This window comes from Zootoca vivipara, chromosome 8 (genome assembly GCF_963506605.1).
Source record: "Zootoca vivipara chromosome 8, rZooViv1.1, whole genome shotgun sequence".
NCBI classification, from domain to species: Eukaryota; Metazoa; Chordata; class Lepidosauria; order Squamata; family Lacertidae; genus Zootoca; species Zootoca vivipara.
Window position 1 is genome coordinate 25,553,335 of NC_083283.1, and position 24,375 is coordinate 25,577,709.

General features: G+C 40.7%; 1 protein-coding gene across 5 annotated transcripts in view; it reads left to right on the forward strand.

The window, feature by feature from the left end:
* The window catches only part of RUNX1T1 (RUNX1 partner transcriptional co-repressor 1), a 157,375-nt gene that overhangs the window by 9,321 nt on the left and 123,679 nt on the right, over positions 1-24,375 (forward strand). For 3 of the 5 annotated variants that reach the window (XM_035126461.2, XM_035126462.2, XM_060277712.1), the window contains one exon: positions 19,125-19,295. The exons of the other annotated variants lie outside the window; for them this stretch is intronic. In XM_035126461.2, the coding sequence (XP_034982352.2) occupies positions 19,208-19,295 (88 nt within the window). In that variant the 5' untranslated portion in view covers positions 19,125-19,207. The remainder of the gene's footprint in view (positions 1-19,124; positions 19,296-24,375) is intronic. 5 annotated transcript variants of the gene reach the window in all.

Below are 24,375 nucleotides of genomic sequence, written 5' to 3' on the forward strand. Positions count from 1 at the left end.
TGGCACAGATTGAACCTCTTCTTCAGGTATTCTATTCAGGCAGACTCAAGATTTATTTATTTTTGAAAAAAAAAGAAGACGTATGAAAAATATTCCCTCGAGAAAGGGCCTTTTCTTTAATGGCAGTTTCCCAGGCCGGAAGATGGGTGCTCCCTTACTTAGCAGGTGTGTTTGTGCATATATGTGCGCCAAAGTTGGGCTTTCCACCCCCATTAGAAGTTTGCTCCCACCTCTAGGCGAGTGCCCCCTCCCTCCTTCTCCCTCTCTCTCTGTTTATTTTCCTGCTTCCATCTGGGCCATGCTGATATTGTAATCACCCTGATGCACATTGCCTCTCTTTCCCCCTCCTTTCTCTCACATACAATGTGCCATCCTGACAAGGCTTTTACTTCAGATAAGCTGCGATGTGTGTTTAATGAATACAAAGCCCTGGCTGCGCTGCTGCCTCGGCTCCTGCCTGTGCTCTCCTCAGCCAGAAGGTAATCTCCAAGCATTTTGAAAGTGGTGTTGCGGGAGGGGGGGGGGCGGAGAGAGATGCTTCTCCTTCCCTCCTTCCCTCCCTTTCTCAGCGCCCCCTCCCCATCTCTTCTAAATGATGCTGAAGTCGATAACAGCTCCGGAGAAGTGAAGATGTAACCTCTTATCTTGCTTCTCTCCTTAGCTGGTGGGGAATTTACATTTAAAGATTAGCCTGGAGTGAGAGAAAAGGGATCTGCCTTTTGTTGTGTGGGGTTATGAGGCATCTAACCTCACCTGGCCTGGCCTTGCAATCTCCCAACAGCTCAGTTATTCAAACAGGACTTGCAAAGGTGAGATTATTTTATCTCTCTCCTCTCTCTCTCTCTCTCTCTCTCTCTCTCTCCTCAACCCCCCCCCCCTATCTTTAATTGGGTTTAGTGTGACTAGTCTGAATGGGTTTACGAAGGTGACTTGGGGTTTTTTCTTTTTTAAAAAAAAACACAAAACCATGATACAGCAAAGGACGTGTGGTTTTGTGGCAAATAGATTTTTTACTCGGCTTTAAAAGCATTAGATAGACAGAGAGGATGAACATTGTAACAATTTGATTACCTCATTTATTGGGTGAGAATGGGTAGCAAATAGTCTCTGTGTGTAGGGGGGGGAGAAGGGAAGCTTTGAAAATGTCCATTGCTTTTTTAAAAAAAAAAATTTCAGAAGGGTTTCAGTCCTTTCCTTTTTATCCCACCTTTACTGAATTTTCTACATATGGATTATATTCTGAGATAATGGTTCTCATAAAAAAAACCAATAAGTGCAATTGATAATGGGAGTCCAACGCATTAATCCCACTGAGTGCAATGGGACTTAAACTTGCTTGTAACAAATTCTTGGGATTGCAACCGCGGGGGATTTCTGGTTTGAATTTTATGCCAGAATTGTATGCATGGCTATTTGTAAGAGAGATACTGTTAATTTCTTTATTTAGTAAAGGACTCACTGTCCTTTCTGCTTAACCTCTGTTTGGTTTTAGGTGATAGGACTTAAGTCCACATATGCATGCTTTTTATATAATTTACATTTTGATACAGTTCTTAGAATTCCTCCGAATAGGAAAGAATGATAAACTGGTTTTCTCTAGGCAAGGGACAATTCAAACACCATCTGGAGGTAAAAAAAATTAAGTCCCCAGTAAACTCCCTCTGGCTACAAAATACCCCAATCTTAAGCACCGTTACTTGAAAGTCAGTTCCACTGAAATGGGCAGATCTTGCTTTAAACTAAATTTGTTTTTGTTTTGAGATATTAACACCTTCCTCTTGCTGCAGTGCTTGACCAGGTGTTGGCATAACTGGATACAGAGATATGATTCAGTAGCTAAGAGTCTAATTAAAATTTGTGTAAAGCCAAGGACATGTATCTGTGTTGACAACAGAAGATCAATAGCGTAAGACAATAGAGTCCCATTATTTTACTTCCATTGACTGAATATATTGACATTTCAGGTTTATGATTGCCTCAGTGAACATGATGGAACACAAGCTCACAAACCAACGGGCAGAGTGCCACATATATTACTGTATGTCATATCTGCCTTCAAGCTACCTTATCACTGAAGCAGAATAGTAATGGATGGTTGCAGAACACTTGGGGAGGTTTAGCCTCTATCAGTTACAAAGCTGACATAGAGCAGGTCTTAGGAGCATCTATATAATTGCACCTAGAATTATGGTGGCCCATGTTTACCTGCTAGGGCTGCTGCAGTTCAGAGTTTATGAGATAAGAGCAGGCAACATAACAAGGTACTTAGGTTTTCATATTCTATATGTGGGAGAAGACATTTGAAAGTTTCTCATGAGAACTGATTGGGGAACTATGCACAGTTCCATTGGTGCTGAAGTGCCAAAGCACCTGCTAGAGATTTCTTGGCTTTGTAGACTATGAGTGAATTCAAAAGCAAAGTTTAAATGAGATTTCTTTCTCCTGCCTTTCTGTATGCACACTGGATCAATTTCTGGTGGTAAAGAGGAGGCTTTGCATGGAAAGGATATTATGGGCTTGGGTTTTCTTCTTCTATTCTGACCATTAAATGGTGCTGTGAGTGTTCTTACATATATTGAAGACCCATTGACCGTGAAATATATAGCAAGCCTTATTATCTCGAATTCTTTGAGGTACTCTGTAAAATGGAACTGGCAGCACACTAAGACCCCATCACTGTTAGGCAAGCATGGAGACAGAAATTAATTTAAAGCAGACAAAGAGCTAATATGAAAAGAGCCACTACTGATTTATCCATTCTCAAAGAAGTTTAATGAAAATATAAAATACATTTCAGAATATTGTACTGTAATAGTACAACAGTTGTGGCCAGGCAGTGGACTACTGATGCCCCCATGAGATGGCAAGGAGAAAATGAGTCCTTCATAACATTTTCATGAAAATTTTAGGTTTATGATTGATCAGCAGGTGCTGTTGAGATGAAAGCCATGTGTAGATTTTCAGAAGGCCAAAAGTGTCAATTCAGAAAAGGAAAGTGATAAGAGAAAATGCAATCAGTTTTCCTGTTTTCAATTTGTGCAGGAATTGAAGAGCTGTTTTGTTAAACTGCTACATCTGCTCCAATATGAATATTGAACTACTTCCACTAAAAATAACACCCTATAATTTGCAAGCCACTGCAATCTTTTGTTAATGTGAGTGGGTTATTTGGGGGGGGGGTGGATCTGTTCTGAAAAATCTCTAGCTTTATGTGCATTTTCTTTTCTTTTTTGCTGGCACTTTTATCTGGTGCAGGAAAAATGGTGTTAAGCAATTAGGACCTTAGCTCGGCGGTAGACTATAAAAATGGTCTTTGTAGTTAAATATTAGTGTACTGTTTAGCAAATATTAATTGTGGGAGAAACAACTTTGCATTTCCCCACCTCAACACAATGCAGAGTCATAACCCCAGTATTTCTTGCTGATCTCAATGAAAACCTTTATTCATTTTCTACTACTTTTTCACTCTGCAAAGAAAGACAGAGTACACTGTTTCTTATTATACCAGCAAATCAAAATTTTAAGGTAATCAAGGGTATTTTAGTTAATAGGGCTTTCAGGGCAATTTTCCCCATATTTAAATAAAATGATTAAATTATGCTTGAGTATTCATTAAAAGATGCTCTTCAGTAGTGTTGTTAATCAAGTTTTATGGAATGTGCAGGACACAAATTGTGGAAAGCAAGTGGGGGTTAGAAATTATGGAGTAGGCTAGGGAAATAGCTAGAAATTTATAAAAGCATAATTTTTTTTAATTTTAAACCAGTGAAGGAAAAATATGCATGTGATCTAAAACGTATGGTAATACTTTGTGACTAGAAAAAGAAATAAAGACAAGACAAGACAGATAGACAGAATGAAGGGGGGAGGTACAATTAAGCAAAGATAGATTTTAATGCAGTTCTTACTAATTGCATGATGGGTACAGAATCCCTGCTTAGAAGTAATTTTAAGATGTGCATTTTTCTGTGGCACTGTAGATGTGCTCTAAGAACAGACGTTTGTTAAAAAATAAAAGGAAAAAGAAACTAAGGTAAAATGGGATGTTGAGTATTATTGAATTCAGTAGAACTTTGCACAAGTAAAGGCAAGATCTTTAGTTTTCTCTGCATTTTTTTATTTAGGTATCTGTAATGAAGAGTTTTAAAATAAAAGAAGTCACCCCATGAAAGCATATTATATTTAAAAGCAGCTTTTTGCAAATTTGCCTTTATAGGCAAGACTCCATCTAGTGGAGTGAATTTGCTTCGCCATCACTAACAAGCACACTGCGCCATTGTTTGCTCCTTGATACTAGCAGTGTTAAAACTGTAAATTATTGGTTCTGATAGGTTATTCTCCATCACATCTTAGAAACTGGAAATGTTAACCACCACCTGAGAAAGTAGCTTCATGGCCTACATCCATTGTACAAAAACCTATAGTTAGCTCGGTGGCTATAGGAAGCTTCAATATGTCTGCCTGGCTGGATGTTAATATGCAATTTGCATAAGTACCAGTCATTACCACCAACCAGTTTCCCTTTGTGATTCACTTTATCTGAAGAGCTATAGCCTACATTTCTTGCCTGACTGATGATGACCGCACAGTCACCTCCCTAGGTGGTAGTTCAAATGTCATGTTTCAATTCTGTAGGTCAAAAGACTTTCCACAATGGTCTGTCTGACTGATGTTCTGTTTTCAATGTAACATTCACCTCATTTGCCTGGGAGCAGCAGGAGTCAAACTACTGTTTCACCACAAGGTTAGGTACATACACACAACTTAGGGTTACATCAAGCGTTTGCATTTCTGACACATGAACCTCCTGGCCATATTTTCCTTTTCCATTGGTTCAGTTGTGTTAAAGCAACAAGAACAACAACAAATCATTGATTGATGCTTTAATATTCTGGTTAAATGTCTGACTGTACAGTATTGAAAATATTTAATCTGGTAATAAATTCAGATGTTGATGTTTGTGCTAGAGGAGAAGACCATGTACTTAATTGTACAGGAAATGGATATAATTTATAATGCCCCATTTAAACGATCTAAGGTAACATGGCTAGGAAAGTTCTTCCCTTGAGAGCCTGAAGAGTGGAAGAACTTTCCAGTCAGTTTGGGTAGCATTGGGCTAGATGGAATGTTGTATTCTGGGATGGGGCAGTACCTAAGACCAGAAAACTGCTATATAGACCAGTTTGGAACATAGAACATGCGACAGACCGTAACTGCTCCAACGTGAGATACTTAGCATGCTACAAGACAGCCAGTTAAGATACTTCTGCAAAGGAAATTAGGAAAGAGTGCTGCAGTTGATTAAGAAAGCATGCTTGGAGAGACTTCCAGGTAGGGATTGTTTGTCAAAGTGATTATGCTGCTCAGTTGCCAGGAACGTGATCATTGCCAAACATTTATGGACAATGGCGCCAGGTTGTTGGTTAGTTCTTTTCTTTCTAAGCAAACTTGTACTGTTACTGGGGTGTGTGTGTGTGGGTGTGTGCAAAAAGTATTGCAGAAAGCTTGTTATCATATCAAGTATGGCATTAAGTTCCATAGATGAGAATTTAGGCACCTTTAGGCACTACAATGGTGCTCTTTGAGAAAATGTTGAAGGAGGGTTAGTTCATGACCAAGCTATTCACCGAAAGCCTTCAACTTCCACCTCATATTGTATATTCTTTTCTGAGGTAATGCAGATTTTAAATGTACAGTGATATACTTAAACTCAAAGAATTAGTAAGCTACATTGATATTTATCAGATTCGGGCGTTTCTCCTGTGAAACTGCAATACTTCAAATAAAGGCTAATTGTGCCGGTGGAAGAACATTCTCCTCATGTCTTGCCCATATGATCTCTTTAATAGTTTTGTTGCATTCGTTAAAGTTGACTCTAGTGGAACAGGTATTTGAAGAATGAGTTTTTCTCTCTTAAAAGTGGGGAAAGGTTGAAATCCTATGTATGTGGAACATGAAATCCCCCTTTGAATACAGTTAAACATACTTCTGATTGAACATGCATTGGATGCCACTATCAGTAAAGTATCCTATTAACTGAAAAGCAAATGGTAGTGGTGTTTTGCTGGAGCTGCATTTTGTATGAAAATACTTGCAGAGAGTTGGCCGCATCAAGATATGTTTGGTTCAGTATTTTTGTTTTCTGACTTTGAAATTGCAACACCCCAATGCCAAGATATTCGGGCGGTAATCAGTGTGATAGTGCCAACCTGTTGTTCTGAATTTATTTTGAAGAAGCTTCCTTAATGTATTTGTTAAATATTCAGAGGAAGGCAAATACTTCACACACACACACACACACACACACACACACACACAACCACAAGTTTGGGTTCAGATGCAACACGAAGCCAAACCATGGCTTAGCTCATAGCAGCAGGACCAGAGGAGGAGACTTCTCTCTGGGAACCTGTAGTATGCTCATTCATGCTAAGCCAGGGTGTGGCTTAGTGTTGCACCCCAACTGGATCACTGCCAGAATTCCCTTGTTCTAGCTTCGCAAGTGGCCTTCTAAAAGTTCGTTGAAAGACTGCATGTTTTTTGAACCACCACCACCTCAAGTTAACATTATGTTGCTTCTATGGAGTCCCACTATTATGGTGAAAGTAGCAAAGTGGTGATACCCTCATATACTCCAGCAGCCCCTGTCACTGATTCTGCTTCGCATTTGGGAAGCCTCTTCAAAAAGTTGTTAGTTTCTGCACATGTGCAGTAGCTTCCCATGGCTCCCCTCTCCAATAATTACCTGTCAAGATAACACATGTTGCTGTATATTTTCGAATTTCAGCAATTCTGGAGAGAGAGAATTGCATAGAGCTGTACCTCATTGGTGGAACACCTGTTTGAAGATCCCAGATTCATTGCCTAACATCTCCAGGTTAAAAGGGATTAGGTTACCAGTGTGATGAAAAGGACCCTTGCCTGAGAACTTGGGGAGCTGCTGCCAGCCACAGTAAACAAGACTGAGCTAGATTGACAAATAGTCTGTGTGAAGCCGTTTCCTATGTGAGAGTGGTGGCCAGATAGTGATCTTTGGTGTGAGAACAGGAGAGTCACACATATGTAAGATGATAACATTTCTTATGGGCCTGTGCACTACTATGTTATCTCATTGATGTATGTGCACTCTAAGGTACATGGGCCCTTGTTCAGATAAAACCCATGCAAGCTGAGTGAGACAAGTGTATTGAAGAAGCTGCTTGCAGGATTCTAGCTGTGGTTTCCCAGGTGGAAGGATTTCATGTGTGGAGCCTGCTAATTCTGCTGTAGCAAGCACAACTGTGTTTTGTGACACCTTAAAGACCCAACATATTACCATATTTTTCCGTGTATAAGGCTAGGTGTCCCCCCCCCAAAAAAAATGTTCAAAATTTGGGGGCATTTTATACACAGATAGATCTTCCCCCATTTTCTTAAATCGGAGTCCCCCAAAATAGGGGGTGTCTTATACATGGGGGCGTCTTATAGATGGAAAAGTATGGGATTTATGGCAGCATTTCTGTTTCACAGAGCCCTGGGACTCTGCAAAGCGTTCCAAGGAGTCCAGCAAAGAAAAGTTGGAATGGTGGACAAGCACACATAATGTGCGATTTCCATTGAGCTACAGCCATGGGGATTAAATGCACTTCTCAAGCCATTGCCCTGGGAATCCCTTGCCCTTCTTTTCTTCCCTTTACCATGCTTTCCATGGTTAAGTCAATAGCAGTTGGCAGGCGGGGGGGCAGGGAGTGTTGCTTATGCAACTTTCCAATGCTGCATGTTGCTGCTGGCTACCAAGAGGAAGTGTGGCCCAGGCAGTGTGAAACTTGGTGTGCGCCCAATCCGCCGCTCCCATCCTTGCTTTGCCCCATCAGTAACCGGCAGCATCATGTGGCATTGGGTAAGCAACTCTGCCCTGCCCATGTGTTCAAGCAGTTGTCACGGGAATCCCTCTTCCCCATCCCAGAACCTTCTATTGAGCTGCAGCCTGGCAGCAACAGTTAAATATATGGCCAGATAAAAACTCTCTCTCATTGGAGCCAAAGCCTTAACAGAGGTTGACAGCAAAGTTTTTATAGGTCTCAAAGTTGCTTTTAAATGTTACCTAGAGTGTCAGATTTACGTATATGCTAAACAAGGTATAGCTTAGGGGTCCACTCTTTTTTTGGGGGGGGGCAAAAATTTAAAGGGAAAAAAACTGGATGTGCATTTCCAAAATATGAGATAAAAATTAAATAAAATGGCTTTAGATACCTATTAGGTTCATAAATTACCATATAGCATATATTTAACACAAAAAGCAGTGACAATTTGTTGTTGACAAAGGACAGCTGGACGTATAAAGGGCCCCATTACCTTCAGTAGCTTAGGGCTTCATCAAACCTAAATCCGGCCCTGGTTACCTCTCTGGCTGGCTCTCTTCCAAAAATCACACCTTCTCCCCACCCTGCTTTACAAAAAAAAAAATCTGTGTAAAACTTTTTACTCCAAGGATTCCACTGAAATTTAGTTTAAAGTGAAGGGTTCTGCCACTGCAAAAAAAGTTTGAGAACTGCTGTATTGTGGCATAAGAGGACCAGAGCCCATTTTGTGGGCCAGAGCACATTTTCTCAAATGCATGAAGTATAATCCTCAGTTGTCTGGTCTATACCAGGTAAGGAGAGTAGCAAGATGGATTAGACAGCTGGTGGCAATTCTGTGTGGCACTCTCAACTTTACTTTATAAATCATGGCTCTACAGTCTTTGTTTTGTGTGTGACAGAGATGAGATCAGCTGACAATGACAGCAGCAGCGAGCAAACCGTGTTTGCAGCTGGGCAATTACGGAAGTGCATAAGATCTGGGACTGTCAAGCATGAACACAGATGCCTTCAAAGTTCTGTTTTTCTTCTACAGTATGTGGAAGTCATGGGCATGGAACAGATGCCTTCAATTTGGAGAAACCAGCCTCTGGATATAATAGGTTCTCTCTTCTCTTTGTTCTCTAGGGACTGTCCCTCGTCAATGAAATTGGATGAGGGGGAGGGAGGAAAAAGAAAGAAAATTGTGCGTGGAGGGTTTTTGTGTTTTCACTGTGATACATGATACAGTACTAAGCTATTTGTAAGCTACAATGGCTTGTTATATTTAAAAGGTGCATCAAATTAATAGATGCACTTCATTATATAAATTAATAGATACACTTGATTAAATTCTTATTTTTCCCCTTTTTGATTGATTTTGAACCACTGTTTTTTCTAGGTTGGTATCAAATTGACATGAAGGAGTGTGTGTGTTTTCTCCTGTCACCGGGCTGCTTAGGGTTTCAGCTAGTCTTCAAGAATAGATGATATGCAATTTTAAATGTGAAAGCATGTCAATAAATTAATGTGTGGAAATAGTATATGCCATTTTCTCTCATTTCTTCTGAGATCTGGCAAGGTTATATGTGGGAACAGTTGCACAAAAATTCAAAGTCACATAATTTCTCCCTTGTAACATGTTGGCAAGATTGTTAAACAACAACAACAACAAAACTGCTAGGTTTCTTTGTCATTGTGAGTCTGAAGAAAGACATAAAAATGAGGAAGATGAATCTCTCTTTTTTTTAATGGAAAGTAGCATATTTTAACATTAGCTGCAATGTCAGATAAAATATTTGAAAAACAGTAAGCCAGTTATGTATGAGAGCAGGAAATAAGTATTCAACCCATTGATTCATGCACAATGCCACAATAATTTCATTGGAATTATCTGTTGATTTGCATGAACTTGAATAATTTTTTCATGGATTCTCCAAGCTGCAGTATGATTTAGTGAGACCTACAGTAGCTGTTCTTTTGTAAACTTGGCTTTTTCTCTCAGCTAATAAATATTAATTCTTACCAAGAGACAAGGTAGAACCTTTCTTCTTCCTAGAATTATCCTTAAACTATTTGAAATGTTGTAATCCCCTTGTGTTGTTATATTTAGTTTATTCTCAGTTTAGCTCTTTAAATTACCAGTGGTGGTGGTTGAGTGAAGTTGGCTGTCCTCCAAACCAGATGATGAACTGGAGGTGTGATGTTTCATGTTATAATTGCTCACGGATGCTGAATCACTGTTCAGTAGAGAAGTGTGTTGCCAGCAAGCTTAGCGTATCTCTCTAGTGTCCCTGATTGGAGATCTCTCTGAATTAAAGTTAATTTTTTAAAAGTCTGGAGTGTGATTTTAAGATTCTAGCTTAATCTGCATGTGTGTTTGTGTGTGTTTTGAAGGTTGTTTACCAATAATGATGACTTAGTTCCCCATTTATATTACAGTACAGTCTATGGTGTGTTAGGGGAGAGGTAGTACTTCTGGTGGAGGATACATCATGCTCCTTTTGGAGCTGTTTGTCCACCTTTGGTCCCCACCCTCCACTCAGCTCTCACCTGTGGCTCCTAGAAGCTGTAAGCATGCGACAGTGGCCACACTTCGGGAACGGCTTCGAATGGCCAACTAAAGCAGGGTAGAGTAGCCAATGGGTCTCAAACCTTGGGTGAGTTAGGGACTTCCCCTGTGTGCAAAGACAGCCTTTGGCTATACACAACAAACTCTGATGGCTTGAGCAGATGAGACCACCAGTGGGTCCAGTGGTAAAGAAGGCAGTTTCTGCACATGCTGTAGAGGGAAGCGAGGGGCAGATGGGGTTCGTCAACCTGGGAAAGTAGCCCATGTAGGAGAAGGAAAACTCTGATACTAAACTGCTGCCTTGTGTCATATCTTTGGGAGAAGAAAAGGCTAAGGAGTAAACCCTACACAAATCCGGAGTGAAGTCCCTAAGATGGTTGAATGGCGCTTTGTACACCTCCTTCTGGCAACTCCTTCAGCCAAGCTGTGCCAAACATATTGCTCTGCTTTTCTTTGGACCACATCAGCAAGGCCAAGAGAGGGGTCTTGTCTGGGAAGCCTAGGACCTCCATACATACTGACCAGGCTTGTGCCCCAGGGAGGTCATTCACCCCCAGAGGCGCACTCTATTGTCCTTTGAGACAGACAGATGCCAACAACATGGTTCCGAGGAAACCAGAAAAATTGTAGTGTAATGGTTGGAGTTAGAGACCAGGACTGGGAAGACTCTGCTTCAAATTCTTGTAGTGTCATGAATTTCGTTGGGTAACTGTAGACCCGTCAAATCCTGAAGTCTAATCTACTTCACAGGCTTTTTTTGAGAATCAAATGTGGGAAAGAGGGTAAAGAACAGTGGATGTTGCCTTGACTCCTTGGATAAAAGGCAGGGGATAAATAAATAATAAAGATTATCCTGATTCTTGGTGGTTGTGAATTTTTTTCTTCACTACTTATTTTTCATTTTGCACCTGATTTACTCCAACTGCAAATTGTTCTTCTACTGCCAAATGTGCCTAGATAGCATCACTCCAATTTGGTGCATGTTTTTGGCTTATTTGAAATGCTGCTGTTTAGATAGTTCTTAAATTTTACTGGTTTAAATTTTACTGGTCTTGTATTTTGTGCTGATAACTATTTCCAAATCAAATCACTAAATTATGTTAGCTAAATGTGCATTTTACTTGGTTGTTTTCTTATTTCAGAAAGGAAAGCTTTTCATATGTTTGGGGAAAATTTTACTCATGATGTTTTTGTTAGCCAGCTAATGTGGGTTTAGCTATTATTATGAAATGCTTTTGGTATATTTATAATTGCTTCTGCTGGTTCTCAATATTGGTGTGGGGAAACCAATGGCTTTCCAGATGCTATGGGTCTACAAATCATCTCTGTACATTGGCCATGGTGGCTGAGGCTGATGGGAGTTGGAGTCCAACAACATTTTGAAGGCCAAAGGTTTCCCATTCCTGCTGTATATTAACTTGCTCCCTCTTCTGAGCTGCATTGATCATCACCTGGAAAATGTGGTGTGAAAATAAACTGATAATGATAATGATACCTTTATTTGAACCACAGAAATGGAAACAGAAGTGCTCAAGAAGCAAGCTGAATTCTTTCAGCACTTTTGAGTCAGCTGTTGTAATTTTAAATATATCAAGATGCAGGGCACTTTAAGCTTGCTTTCAGATCTTGAGATCATCTCTCAAACATTGTTCCTCACATTCTGTCCCACTCTTCCCCACCAGATCTGTGTAGAGGGACCAAGAAAGAGAACTTGGGGCAAATTCTTCCTTCCTTCCTTCCTTGGAGTTGGTGTGCCATTTTGCTTTCTGTAAGGTTCCGCAAATTTTGGCTTGGCTTTGTTAGCCAACCGCTGTAACTTCCGTATTAGGCAGTGTAGCTTGGTTTTCTTAGTTTCTGCTTCGCAAATTAGGTGCATTCTTGTTGTACCTGCTGCTTGGCAAAGGGGGGATGTTACAGGAGAGGAATTGCAGGTGGGGGGGCATGTTGATTGTAATCCCTTCTGATCTGGGATGCTGTGGTAGAGTCCTAGTGCATGCCACAGTCTGATCTGTGTTGAATGAGAGAGCCTCTGCCTTTTTGTGTTGCCAGTGGCTTTTAACAATATCTTACTGCTCTGGAACTTCTGTTTTAGAAAGTGAAAACTGGACTTAGCTATACAGCTGCAAATAAAAACGTTTTAAGTGCAATATACAATGCGACACTAGATGACAATGGTCAGCCTTATGGAAAAGTCAATGTATTTTTAAAAACACTTTTTATAATTTAAAAAATGGCTTTTATATGTGTGTAGATTCCACCCAGAACGCGGGTGGTGCTGTGGGTTAAGCCACAGAGCCTAGGGCTTGCCGATCAGAAGGTTGAATCCCCACGACGGGGTGAGCTCCCATTGCTTGGTCCCTGCTCCTGCCAACCTAGCAGTTTGAAAGCATGTCAAAGTGCAAGTAGATAAATAGGTACTGCTAGAGCGGGAAGGTAAACAGTGTTTCCGTGTGCTGCTCTGGTTCGCCAGAAGTGGCCTTGTCATGCTGGCCACATGACCTGGAAGCTGTACGCCGGCTCCCTCGGCCAATAAAGCGAGATGAGCGCCGCAACCCCAGAGTCGGTCACGACTGGACCTAATGGTCAGGGATCCCTTTACCCTTTACCTTAGATTCCACCCTGGTTGCAGATCATTTGAAGTCTAGGCTGATAAAGAAGAATGAACATTCAGGAAGGTTTTCAGAGTTTTTGAAATACGTGTCATATAAGGAAGAGGCAGAAATAAGCAACTGTAACATTTGAACCAAGGTTGTTGAAGAGTAACACCCAAGAAGGTTTTTAAAAGCTTATCCTTGTGGTGCTACATAAGAATGGGGTAGAAATGGGCAATAGACTCATTTAAGACCAAAAATTGTCTAATTACGGCTGCTGTCAGTGTTTCAGCCCAACCGAATTCCAGAGATTTGATGGGGAGTGGGGGACTCTCTGCTGCAAAGTCAGAAGCTGAAAGGCACATTTTCAGGAAGGGGGAAAACGTAAGGTAATCTAAGAGCTTTTTCCTCCCCCCCCCCATTTAATAAAAAATATTCTTTAAAAAATAGGGACTGGAAATGTTCTTGAGAATGAAGCTACATGGTGCTGAAACATTATATGCAGTAGCATTTGGGGGAGGGGGCGGTGGTGATGGCTGCTCATTTTTCTGTGTATTGTCCCTGCAACTCATTTCCAGGAACATTTCTGTATTCATTTTAAAAGCACATGGTAAGTGTCGCACTTCTTAGCAGCTTGAAATGGCTTTTACCTTTTAAAAACATTTTTAGTAGGAAGAATAAAAAGCCGTTGGCTCTCTAAAAGTGTTTACAAATTCCTTCCTTCAAATTCATAAGAGTTTCTCTCATAGACACGACCAATTTTTTATTTATTTTTTCATTGATGCTGGTGACATTTTGGCAATATATCTGGGGATTGGGTGGAAGAAACTCCCATGACTACGAAGGAATGGAAGAATGAGTAAAATCAGACATACAGAAGATTCTGGATAAATATCTGCTCCAGTGGTACAACAATATCAGAAACTGAACCTGGTGGATTAACATGGCATTGTCTTCTGCTTTTAATTAACCACACTTCCGTGTAACATCCAAACTCTAAACCAGGCACCCCCCCAAACTGTGGCCCTCCAGACCTTTTGGCCTACAACTCCCATGATCCCTGGCTAACAGGACCAGTGGTCAGGGATGATGGGAATTGTAGTCCAAAACATCTGGAGGGCCAAAGGTTGGGGATGCCTACGCTAAATTGTGGCTAATCTTAACAACAGTTTGTTGAAACAAGCCAGATTGATGACTGAAGGTTTGAAGCCGACTTCAGTTAAAATTAAATCATACTTCATTGGGTTCAGAAGAAAGTAACAAGCAAAAGCTTCTGATGTCCTTGTGTAGGAGAAGATGTGATTCTGAAGTTTGCCTAGGCTTATGCCCACAATTCTGCCCAAATTTCAGAATATGTGTATAACATTTACTTTATTTACTTTAAAAATTATGGCCATTAACTGTTATTTGGTGCAGGTTAGGTTCAAATAAAGAGTGATGCGCATATTGTGTTAATTACATGCCAGTAGAATTGGTGAAGAGCTGCATGTGTCTTCCTTCTGGTGTATTCCCCATGTGGTTCTCTGTTGCTGAACAAGTTGTGCACTCCTGCTAGAGGAAAAAGACTTAACTCCATGGTAATACAATCCTGTGTGTGCTTAGGTGATGAAGGGGTTCTTGGCAGTAACTAAGCAGTACAGGAACTGGGAACTGCACTTGATTTTCTTTTATGTTGATTCTGATATGTGTAGTCTTTAGATCCTATTAAATTTTCTGAAAGATAAACTGCTGCAAGAGTGATTTGCCAGGCCCAATGACTCCTCTTCTTAAAACCTTGGCTCAGCCGAGTATCTTGGAAGGGAGTGGAGGGGTGGAGATAATAGTGCTTTGACTACAAGGTTAACTGATTTCAAATAGGAGGCTCTCTCAAGTTATTGCATTCTGCACAAAATAAATACATTTTGCATATGGTTAAGATTGATAATAATAAAAAAAATTCTGTATGCCAGTGATTGCATTCCCATCTGTGATTAAGGGTTTCTATCTCCATCTGGTTTTCACATTATATTTCTGTAACAAGAATCTTTTATATGGCAGAGTTCATTCGCTGTATTTTCTATTAGCTGCAGCTTGAACTACTGCATGGATCACAGATTTACACATATGGCTTTAATTACTTCATACCATTGAGAAAAAGTAATATTTGTTTGGGAATGTATGTTTTTCCCTATTTCCATGGTTATGCAACATGATGAGCTTTTTAATGCCACTCTTCTGGAGAAATACAAATGGTTTTTTAAGGCTTTCTATTTCAAAAGGGGTAGTGAGGGAGCTTCCGAGCACCTTTCAGTCATCCTGTTAGTTGCAAGAGTTAATACGCTAGACAACAAAAATGATGTGTGTGTGTGTGTGTGTGTGTTCCTAACTATTATGGGGTAAAATGAATGAAACGCAGATTGCCTTACAAATGGCTGCTGTGTATCAAATTATATTTAAAGGAGATGTTAATTAAACAGTGTGGCTCTGCATACAGTTTGCAAAATGGTGGAGAAATTCCGCTCACTTAACATTGTCAGAGGTTTCTGTGAAATGACAAATGGGTGATTCAGATTATGTACTTTACACTAAAGATATATCTATATACTTTTAAGAAAAAAGCCTTTCTGTTTGGTACATATAATATTGTTTTGGACAATCCATCAATATGTCTCCTACAAATTCCCTTTTCCTTGCACAAATCTGTGAAATGCATGAAATTTCTTCCCAGATCAAACAATGAGTGTTATCAAAGGTATTAGATGCAGACATCCTAAATTAATTTGCCTCCTAATCCTATAAAATAACTATAGAAAATGACTAATGTTATAAGAAGATTATTTGAAGTATGAAAGTTGATCTTTTAGGTTTGCATAGATTGAAAAGGAAATTTTTGGTAAATATCATTCACTAAGTTAAGTAAATCATTGCTGTTTCCCAACTGAGTAACAGATTTTGGAAACTGTGTTTATACATATGAAGGATATTTTATCAAATTGAAAACTTCAACATTTGGTGAAATTCGTCTTCAAAAAGTTGGACAGGAAGCTGCCCATAGTGTCGTCTCTGACAGGGTATATGCTTATTATGAAAATATGTTTACACTGAGCAAATAACATTCACTAGTAAACAAAGCCCAGCAAAATGAAATTGAAATAGCACATCAGACTGCATCTCATGTGGAACCAAGAAAACCCATTGCTTTATATGGCATTAGATTTCAGGATAGCAATATTTTTATTCTCCTCTATCCTGAAGTCCCAGGGCAGAATAATATCATGCCTTCCAGGCCCGTCTTTATTTTTAGCTATATTTATTTATTTACTGACTGTCATCTCTGATCTAATTCACTAGACAGGGATGTTTTATGGAATATATTTAGGCTGAATTTTTTTCAAATGAGCACATGCTTTTGCATCTTTAGGATCGGCTTGTTGCAAGTTTATATGTTTATTTAGGCTGCCCCATATCTGAAATACTTTTGCATTATAAGAAACACATGTAAGATTGGCTTAATGTGTGAGATACACACATTTTTTGAATTTAAAACTGGGTGAGAATTTGACTTCTAAACCTGAAAGGGAAAGAGTAAGAGTTACTCAGGCCTAGAGTCAGCATGCGGCATCATTGGGCAACTGTCAGGGCCCACTGTTGATGTCTTCCCTCCATAAGAAGACCTCTGCTAGATCAGGCAAAGACCCATCTCGTCCAATACTCTGTTCTCACATGGCCAGCTAAATGCCCCTGGGAAGCTTATATGCCTGGGTTCCCCTTTATCATTTTGATTTCACTCAAGGCTCAGGAGCCATGCTTTGTTGGGGTATGATGGGGATTTAACAACTCCTAGCTGCCTGGTGCTTCTTCAGAGTGCTGTGGATGCTTCTTGCTGCTGTTACTGCCACCTCCAGTCCAGCCTGCCAGGGTGGTGGATTGTACTTCAGACTAAAGGTGGTTTGCCTTCAGACTAAAGGCTTCCTCTGGCATTCCCTGTGTCTACCTAATGGGCTGTATCCAACTAAGTCAGTGTAGACCAGGCATCCCCAAACTTCGGCCCTCCAGGTGTTTTGGCCTACAACTCCCATGATCCCTAGCTAACAGGACCAGTGGTCAGGGATGATGGGAATTGTAGTCCAAAACAACTGGAGGGCCAAAGTTTGGGGATGCCTGGTGTAGACGATGGCATAGCTGCCAAGTTATCCCTTTTTTAAAGGGATTTTCCCTTATGCTGAATAGGCTTCCTCGCGAGAAAAGGGAAAACTTGGCAGCTATGGACAATGGGTAGGCAAACTAAGGCTCGGCAGCTGGATCCGGCCCAATTGCCTTCTAAATCTGGCCCACAGACGGTCCGGGAATCAGCGTGTTTTTACATGAGTAGAATGTGTCCTTTTATTTAAAATGCATCTCTGGGTTATTTGTGGGGCATAGGAATTTGTCCATTTTTATTTTCCCCCAAAATATAGTTTGCCCCCCACAAGGTCTGAGGGAAAGTAGACCAGCCCCCTGCTGAAAATTTTTGCTGACCCCTGGTGTAGACCCACTTATGGATACGTAACTTAACACATACTTAACTTAAGCCCATTGGTTTCAGTAGACCTATTTTAGTTATGATGCAGTTATAGAATCACAGAATTGTAGAGTTGGAAGGGATCCCAAGGGTCTTCTGGTCCAACCCCCTGCATTGCAGAAATCTCATCTAAAGCATCCATGACAAAGGGCCATCCAAGTTCTGCTTTAAAACTTCCAAGGAAGGAGAGTGCACAACCTCCCAAGGGAGAATGTTCCTCTGTCAAACAGCTCTTACAAATAGTTGGATGCAATCTGTTTGTTAGACCAGGAGTGGGGAACGTCCAGCCCTCCAGATGTTGCTGAACTACAGTTCCCATCATCCCTGGCCATGCTTGCCAGAGCTGACGAGAGTTGTAGTTCAGCAACAGCTGGAGGCCGAAAAGTTCCCCACTCCTCGGTTAGAATGAATGCGCAATGCAATGGGAAGCATCTACTGAAAGGGAATAATTCTGCTGTGCTGCTGCATTGGAAGTGGTTAAGGAATTCCATCAGGCCTGATAAAGAGACCCAGCATAATTGCCCTCCTTCAGCAGATGCTGTCTGGAAGGAGGCAAGTGAAGAGGAGGGATTCATGTAATAATGCAGCCTTTTCTTTTTGATGGGTGCTTTATTTTCCCTGGCATACTAAGGGTGCCCTGGCACACACTTCAGAATTCCTTGGCTATGGTATGCAAACCATGTTGAAGTAAATGGGATATTAGTACAGCAGCTCTTTGGAAACAGTTCCAGCTACAGAGCTGGGCAGTAGAATACTTTCAAAGTGGTTTAGAGCATTTAACTAGTTTAATTCTGTACATGTTAATAGGAATATGTTTTATTGTATTTATTTATTTATAATCGTATAATCAGAAGATCCATGGGGTTGGGGGATGTTACAGCAATGTAAAATGCAGCAATAACAACAGTTTAAAACTACCTATGTCTTGATGTTATTCATTTTATTTTAATCATGCTTCTTGAATGTGAGCACAAGAAGAAGTTTAAAAATATTTATGAATAAATAAATCATAGCATCATTGACCCAGGACTGGGTATGCTTTTTTTTAGTAGTTTGTGAATCCTGGGGGTTATTGGTAAAAATTGTGACCTTATATAAAACAGCAGGAGGTAATATATAGCTCAGTGGTAAGGAACACAGACATAGCTCAGTGGTAAAGAACAAGTTTGTGTGCAGAAGGTTTGATGCCTGACTTCTTCAGTTTAAAAGATTAGACAGTAGCCATAAGAACAATCCCTTCCTGAAACTCTGGAGAGCTTGATGGAAATATAATCTGATCTGATACAAGTTACTTTCTTATGAACAATTGACCCAGATAAGTTTTGATTTTTGACTTGTTTGCAATTCACAGTACAGTATATGCATTAGTTTTCCTCCTTCCGTCTGGGAATAATATTTTTTTTAAAAAAAGAATTGGTTTTAAAATGCAATAATAAAGAAGTTACTTTAGGATTATAGTTACTACTTCTGTTACATAGATAGATAGATAGATAGATAGATAGATAGATAGATAGATAGATTAGATAGCATGTCAATAAAGGGGCTTTGTGCTTCAAACTGGCTGTGATATGTGCGTGTTTTTTTTCTTTTGTTGTTGTCAATAGAAAAGATTGATCTCTGGGCTGGTGAACGTAATATCTGTCCCAGTCAGAAAAGGAGAGGAAATTAGCAGGACGATTGGTGGAGAATGATATCTGTCAAAAGAAACACTTGGAGAGCACTGAGTTTAGTAATAGGTGACTGCCGGAAAAAAGGGAACTTTGAATTTTGCCAAGGTAAGGAACAGATTTGTAATTAACATGCTATTTATGAGAAAGAAATTGATTTGTTGTGCCTTGTCCCTCTGTAACTGTGCTTTCAATCTTCTCCTTGTTATTCCATGTGCTTCCCATCCCTCCCTTGGAATCTTTCAGATTTTGGATGGTATGCATGAAGAACTTGTGTAGAGATGCCCTATTCATATTTATCTCAAAGCATGAATAGCCTAATTGAGAGGAAGGGAGTAGATTTGTAACACACAAACACACACCCTTCCTGCCCCACCTCCAGCCCATTTTACAGCCACATTTTGGATGTAAAAAATGAAATGATGTCTGCTTTCATACAATATAATGTGCATAGGCCCAGTGGGTAGGAACCCCACCCTCTCTCTCCTTTCTGATTTTGTAGCATCACAATTGAGAGGCTACCATCATGGGTTGAACTGTGATAGGTCCCATTGGTCCAGAGAAAGAAAGGCAGGGAAGCAATATGCAATTCTTTACGGAAAAGGTGGATTTTGAAGAGGGATTTGAAAGAAGTAAGGCACAAGGTGTTCTGCGATGTGGTTCTAAGCCTGTGGGGTAGCAAGGAAGAAAGGTCTTTAGAAAAGTAGGAGACAGTTGGCACAACCTTCAGCATAGGCTTTATTACCAACACTGCAAAGATCCAACTTTGCAAAAGCAGGCACCTGCTTACATGGTGGGGGTCCTCTACTTTCTATCTCCCCTGTTGTCCACCCTTCACCACCACCACCACCCCACAATATGCTCCAGAGGGCTGGAAGACCCTCTGGAACAGTTATTGGGTGTGTGCAAGAAAGTCCCAGTGTGGTGTAGTAGTGGTTAAGAGCGGTAGACTCGTAATCTGGTGAACCGGGTTCGTGTCTCTGCTCCTCCCAGGGCCGGCTCTAGGTAGAGTCCCAGTGGCACGGGGTGCCAGGGCGCTGGGCCGGTAGGCCAGGCGCTGCGCCCTGCGAGGGCAGGGGCGCCGGAGCGATCTCTGCCCCTCAGCGCCAGGGCGCGCGGCCTGCTCGAGACTGCTCTGGCTCCTCCACATGCAGCTGCTGGGTGACCTTGGGCTAGTCACACTTCTTTGAAGTCTCTCAGCCTCACTCAATTCACAGAGGGTTTGTTGTGGGGGAGGAAGGGAAAGGAGAATGTTAGCTGCTTTGAGACTCCTTTGGGTAGTGATAAAGCAGGATATCCAATCCAAACTCCCATTTCACAAGTGAGTGGACATCATTGAATGCCATTCAGGGTAAATACAGAGGTGGGGCAGGTACAGCTGAGAGAGGCTGCAAGATAAGGTGCCACAATCCCATTGCATATATAGATTTGGCAAGCTTTGAGGTACATATGAGTAGTTATTTAATACTTATGTCACAGTCCACTTACCCAGAAACAAATCTAATGAGACCAATGCAGATTAAGAGGTTTAAGGACTGTGGGGCTATGTCCACTTTGCATTTAAAGCTGTTGGTGTGGAGGGTTGGATGATGTTCCCGACAGTATTACAGTATGTGGGTTTATCTGAATGACTGAAAATTTCAAGTGAGTTGAAAGGTTAACTATATTTCGAACCTATGTTTTGATCTATACTTACGTGTGTATATAAAGTACAAAGGGTATGTCCATTACAGATGAAAGCTGCAATAGATTCAAATATTTTTGGAGGCAGTCCATGAAAAACTGTAGCTATTTCCTGCCATTCTGATCTCTTCAAGCTATGAACACTATATTTGCTTGTAGCTCTGCCCAGAGTCATTTTTCATGCCTTTTTCATATGGGAGCAGCTGTTACTAACACTTCAGCTTACTGGAAATTTCACCATCTTACTGGAATGCTTTTCAGTTCCCTTGAAACTCACACAGATGGTTCACCTAATGGGACCTTGTTGCATGTTAGGAACTGTAGGAAACTTATACCAAGTGGTCCACTGGTCCATCTAACTCAATATTATAGGCACTGATTGACGGCAGTTCCAGAAAGAGAATATTTCCCAGCCCTACCCGGAGATGCTGGGGACTGAATCCATGACCTGTGCTCTACCAATGAGCTATGATTTTTTCCCCAAAGTTCATAATCTGCCTCTTCCTTCCATCAAGGTATTTAGAAATACCTAGCGGATGGTGGTCATTTTTCATTTTTAGAACGTGTCCTAGCAAACTAGTGCAGCCTTCAGAAAGGCTTGAGAACTTTGAGAACATCTGGTATAGCCCTTTGTGTTTCATGACTCGACCAGACCTGCTGTAAGAAAGTGCTTTTTAAAGTCCCATTTACTTCCGTGGGAACGTTAAGCACATGCTTTGCTTTTCCCCACCATAATAAATGTGTTTTAAATGAGTGCCTCTCATTGGATTATAATAGGTAGTAGATCACTAAGTTCTGAAAGACGGACCAATAAAATCCAGATCCTAAAAGCATCTGCTGATTTCTAAGCACATGCATTCAGTGTCCAGATTGAAAATTTGGCCACTGATCCTGAACTGAATTGAAATTTTGTCAAGCAAATTAAGAGGCAATGCTGTCAGGCACTTTCTGGAGCCTAATAGCTGCGTTTGAGGTGTGTGAGGGAGTCATGTGATAGCAGTACATGCAACAACATTCTTCCAAGTTCAGTGGAATAGATCCTTTGCATTTTTTAAAAGAAAGTTGACCTTTCAAATGTTATAGTTAAGGGTCAGATTTTATCTGCTTGCTAATGAAAAACAGACACGAAGCTAGGCTGATATGTCAGGGTTTCCTCCCACCCCAGCCTGAGAGATACGTAGAAAATTTAAATAAGGTGGTCTGTTGATGGTCAAAAAAGTTCTTCTTCTTATTTGTTACCAAAGATTGCCTTTGGTAATACAGGCAGTTGCTACCAATACTGACCTACTGCTCCCAGCACATGTGACTGCAGTCATAAATATCAGTAATAATGCCTTGGGTTGGAAATGGGAAAGGCTTCCACATCTGCTTATGTAAAGATGACAAGAACAAGCAGCCTATATTTGAAGGACCAGGAAGACCTAGTGTAAAATCCCCAGCCAACCATGAAGCTTACTTGGTGACCTTGGGCTCAGCGCTCAAACTCCACTTACCTTACGTTGCCCTGAGCACTTTGGAGGGAGTGCCATTAACAAATGTAATAATAACTAATTTGTAAGAGAAGAGGAAGGTGTAAAATACCAGTATAGGCTGTATTATAATAACGGTGCTTTGCAGTGTTATTTTTCTAGAAAAAGGGGTGGCGGAACTCACCATGAACACCTCCCTTGTTCTCTTAGAATGGCAATGGTGCCCATCTGAGAGGTGCTGGAGTTTCGGTGAATTCTGGCTGGAAAAAAGCCATGGTGCTTCATATTAATTACCTGAGTGTCTTGTTTACTACATTTGTTAGCCTGCCTTTCCTCCAAAAAAACCAAGGTGGTGTACATGGTTCTCGCTGGCTTTCAGCATCACACCAACCCTGCGAGGTATCTTAAGTCTCTTAAGTTGATAGGCAGTGTTTGGCCAAGGTCAACAAGTGAGCTTCATGAGTGTGTGGAGGTTTGAACATGGCTGCCTCTGGTTCTAGTTCAGTCCTCTAACAACTACAATGCATTGGCTTTCATTGCTATATAAATACCGTATATTCCAGTATATAAGATGACTGGGCGTATAAGACGACCCCCAACTTTTCCAGTTAAAATATAGAGTTTGGGATATACTCACCGTATAAGAAATACGACCCGGCGTATAAGACGACCCCCGACTTTTGAGAAGATTTTCCTGGGTTAAAAAGTAGTCTTATATGCAGGAATAAATCAAATAAATATAGGTCAGACAGATTTAGTATCCAAAAGCTGTAATTTGCAGAGCTGCAAACTACCTAAACATAGTGGGAAATTGGTTAGGAAGGCAAATACATCTGCCAGATATCCAGAATAGGACCCAAAATGCAACCAGCCAGGCAGACATAGTTGAGTTGTGGCATATGCTAATTAATAGGCATATGAAATTCTAATTATGTGGCAAGAAATAGGGGATATGCCCCTAGAGGGAGAGAGTATCTCCATCCCGCCAACTTGTTCACTTCTACACCTTCCCTTCCATAATGTGGTGTAGGATGGACAGATGTTAAGTGAGCTAGGACCTGGGAGACAAAGTTTAGAAGCCTCAGTGAGTGACCTTGGGCCAGTGATTGTCGCTCATCCTAATCCACTTTACAGGGTTGTTGAGGATAATGGTGGAGGGACGAAAGTGCAGTTATTAATCCCCCATCATTTCTTTAACAAAGTGAAGCCTTCCTAATCTTAACAGTCAGATTAACCAAAATATAAGGTATCCATCCCACTAGAATACATTAAGATAATATTTAGAAAGCAACTAGCCCTCTCCCACAGAAATTTAATTCTTCCTTACCTTAAAACATTATTCTGAGGGCCAGCAGTGCTTAATTTATATAGCACCTACGGTAAATAACTACCAGTTGTTTCTTGGTGTATGCATGATATCACCCAGCCCTTCTTTGATCTGACATCCAGTTGCGCGCATGTGTGCATTTGAAAAAGGTTCAGTGTTAATCCTATGCAAAGAAAATTCACCATGTTTACTGCCCACAGGAGTCTATGGAAATAATATCTGTTCTGACTACTGGAGGTAATAATCTCCCCTTTGTTTTCTGAGCTTTAAAGCAGATGCTGTCCTCATACTGTACTTTTGTTGGGTTTAGTGATACATTCCTAGATTCCTTTTTCCTTAAGCCTTGATTCCTTACTTCTTCTGTTATCAAGGAGTCATTTCTTTGTTGTGTGACTGTATCAAAAAATACTGTTGAAAGATTGTTTATCCTTAAGAGACGTTTAAGGGTATTTTGGGATGTTTAGATACGGAATTGGCATCAGCTCTCCTATAGCTAGAACTCTTCTCCCCCCCCCCCGCATCATGTGAGAAATGATTGTGGCTTTCTGGCATTATGTTAATTGTTGGTGTGAGTTACATTAATGAATCACCAAAATGGATGGCGAAAAAGATAAAAACACAGGTTATTTTGCATGTTGAAAGAAAAGCAGTATTTCTAGAGTAATTCACACACTATGCATTCAGTCCTGCTGAAGCCCAACACTTTTAA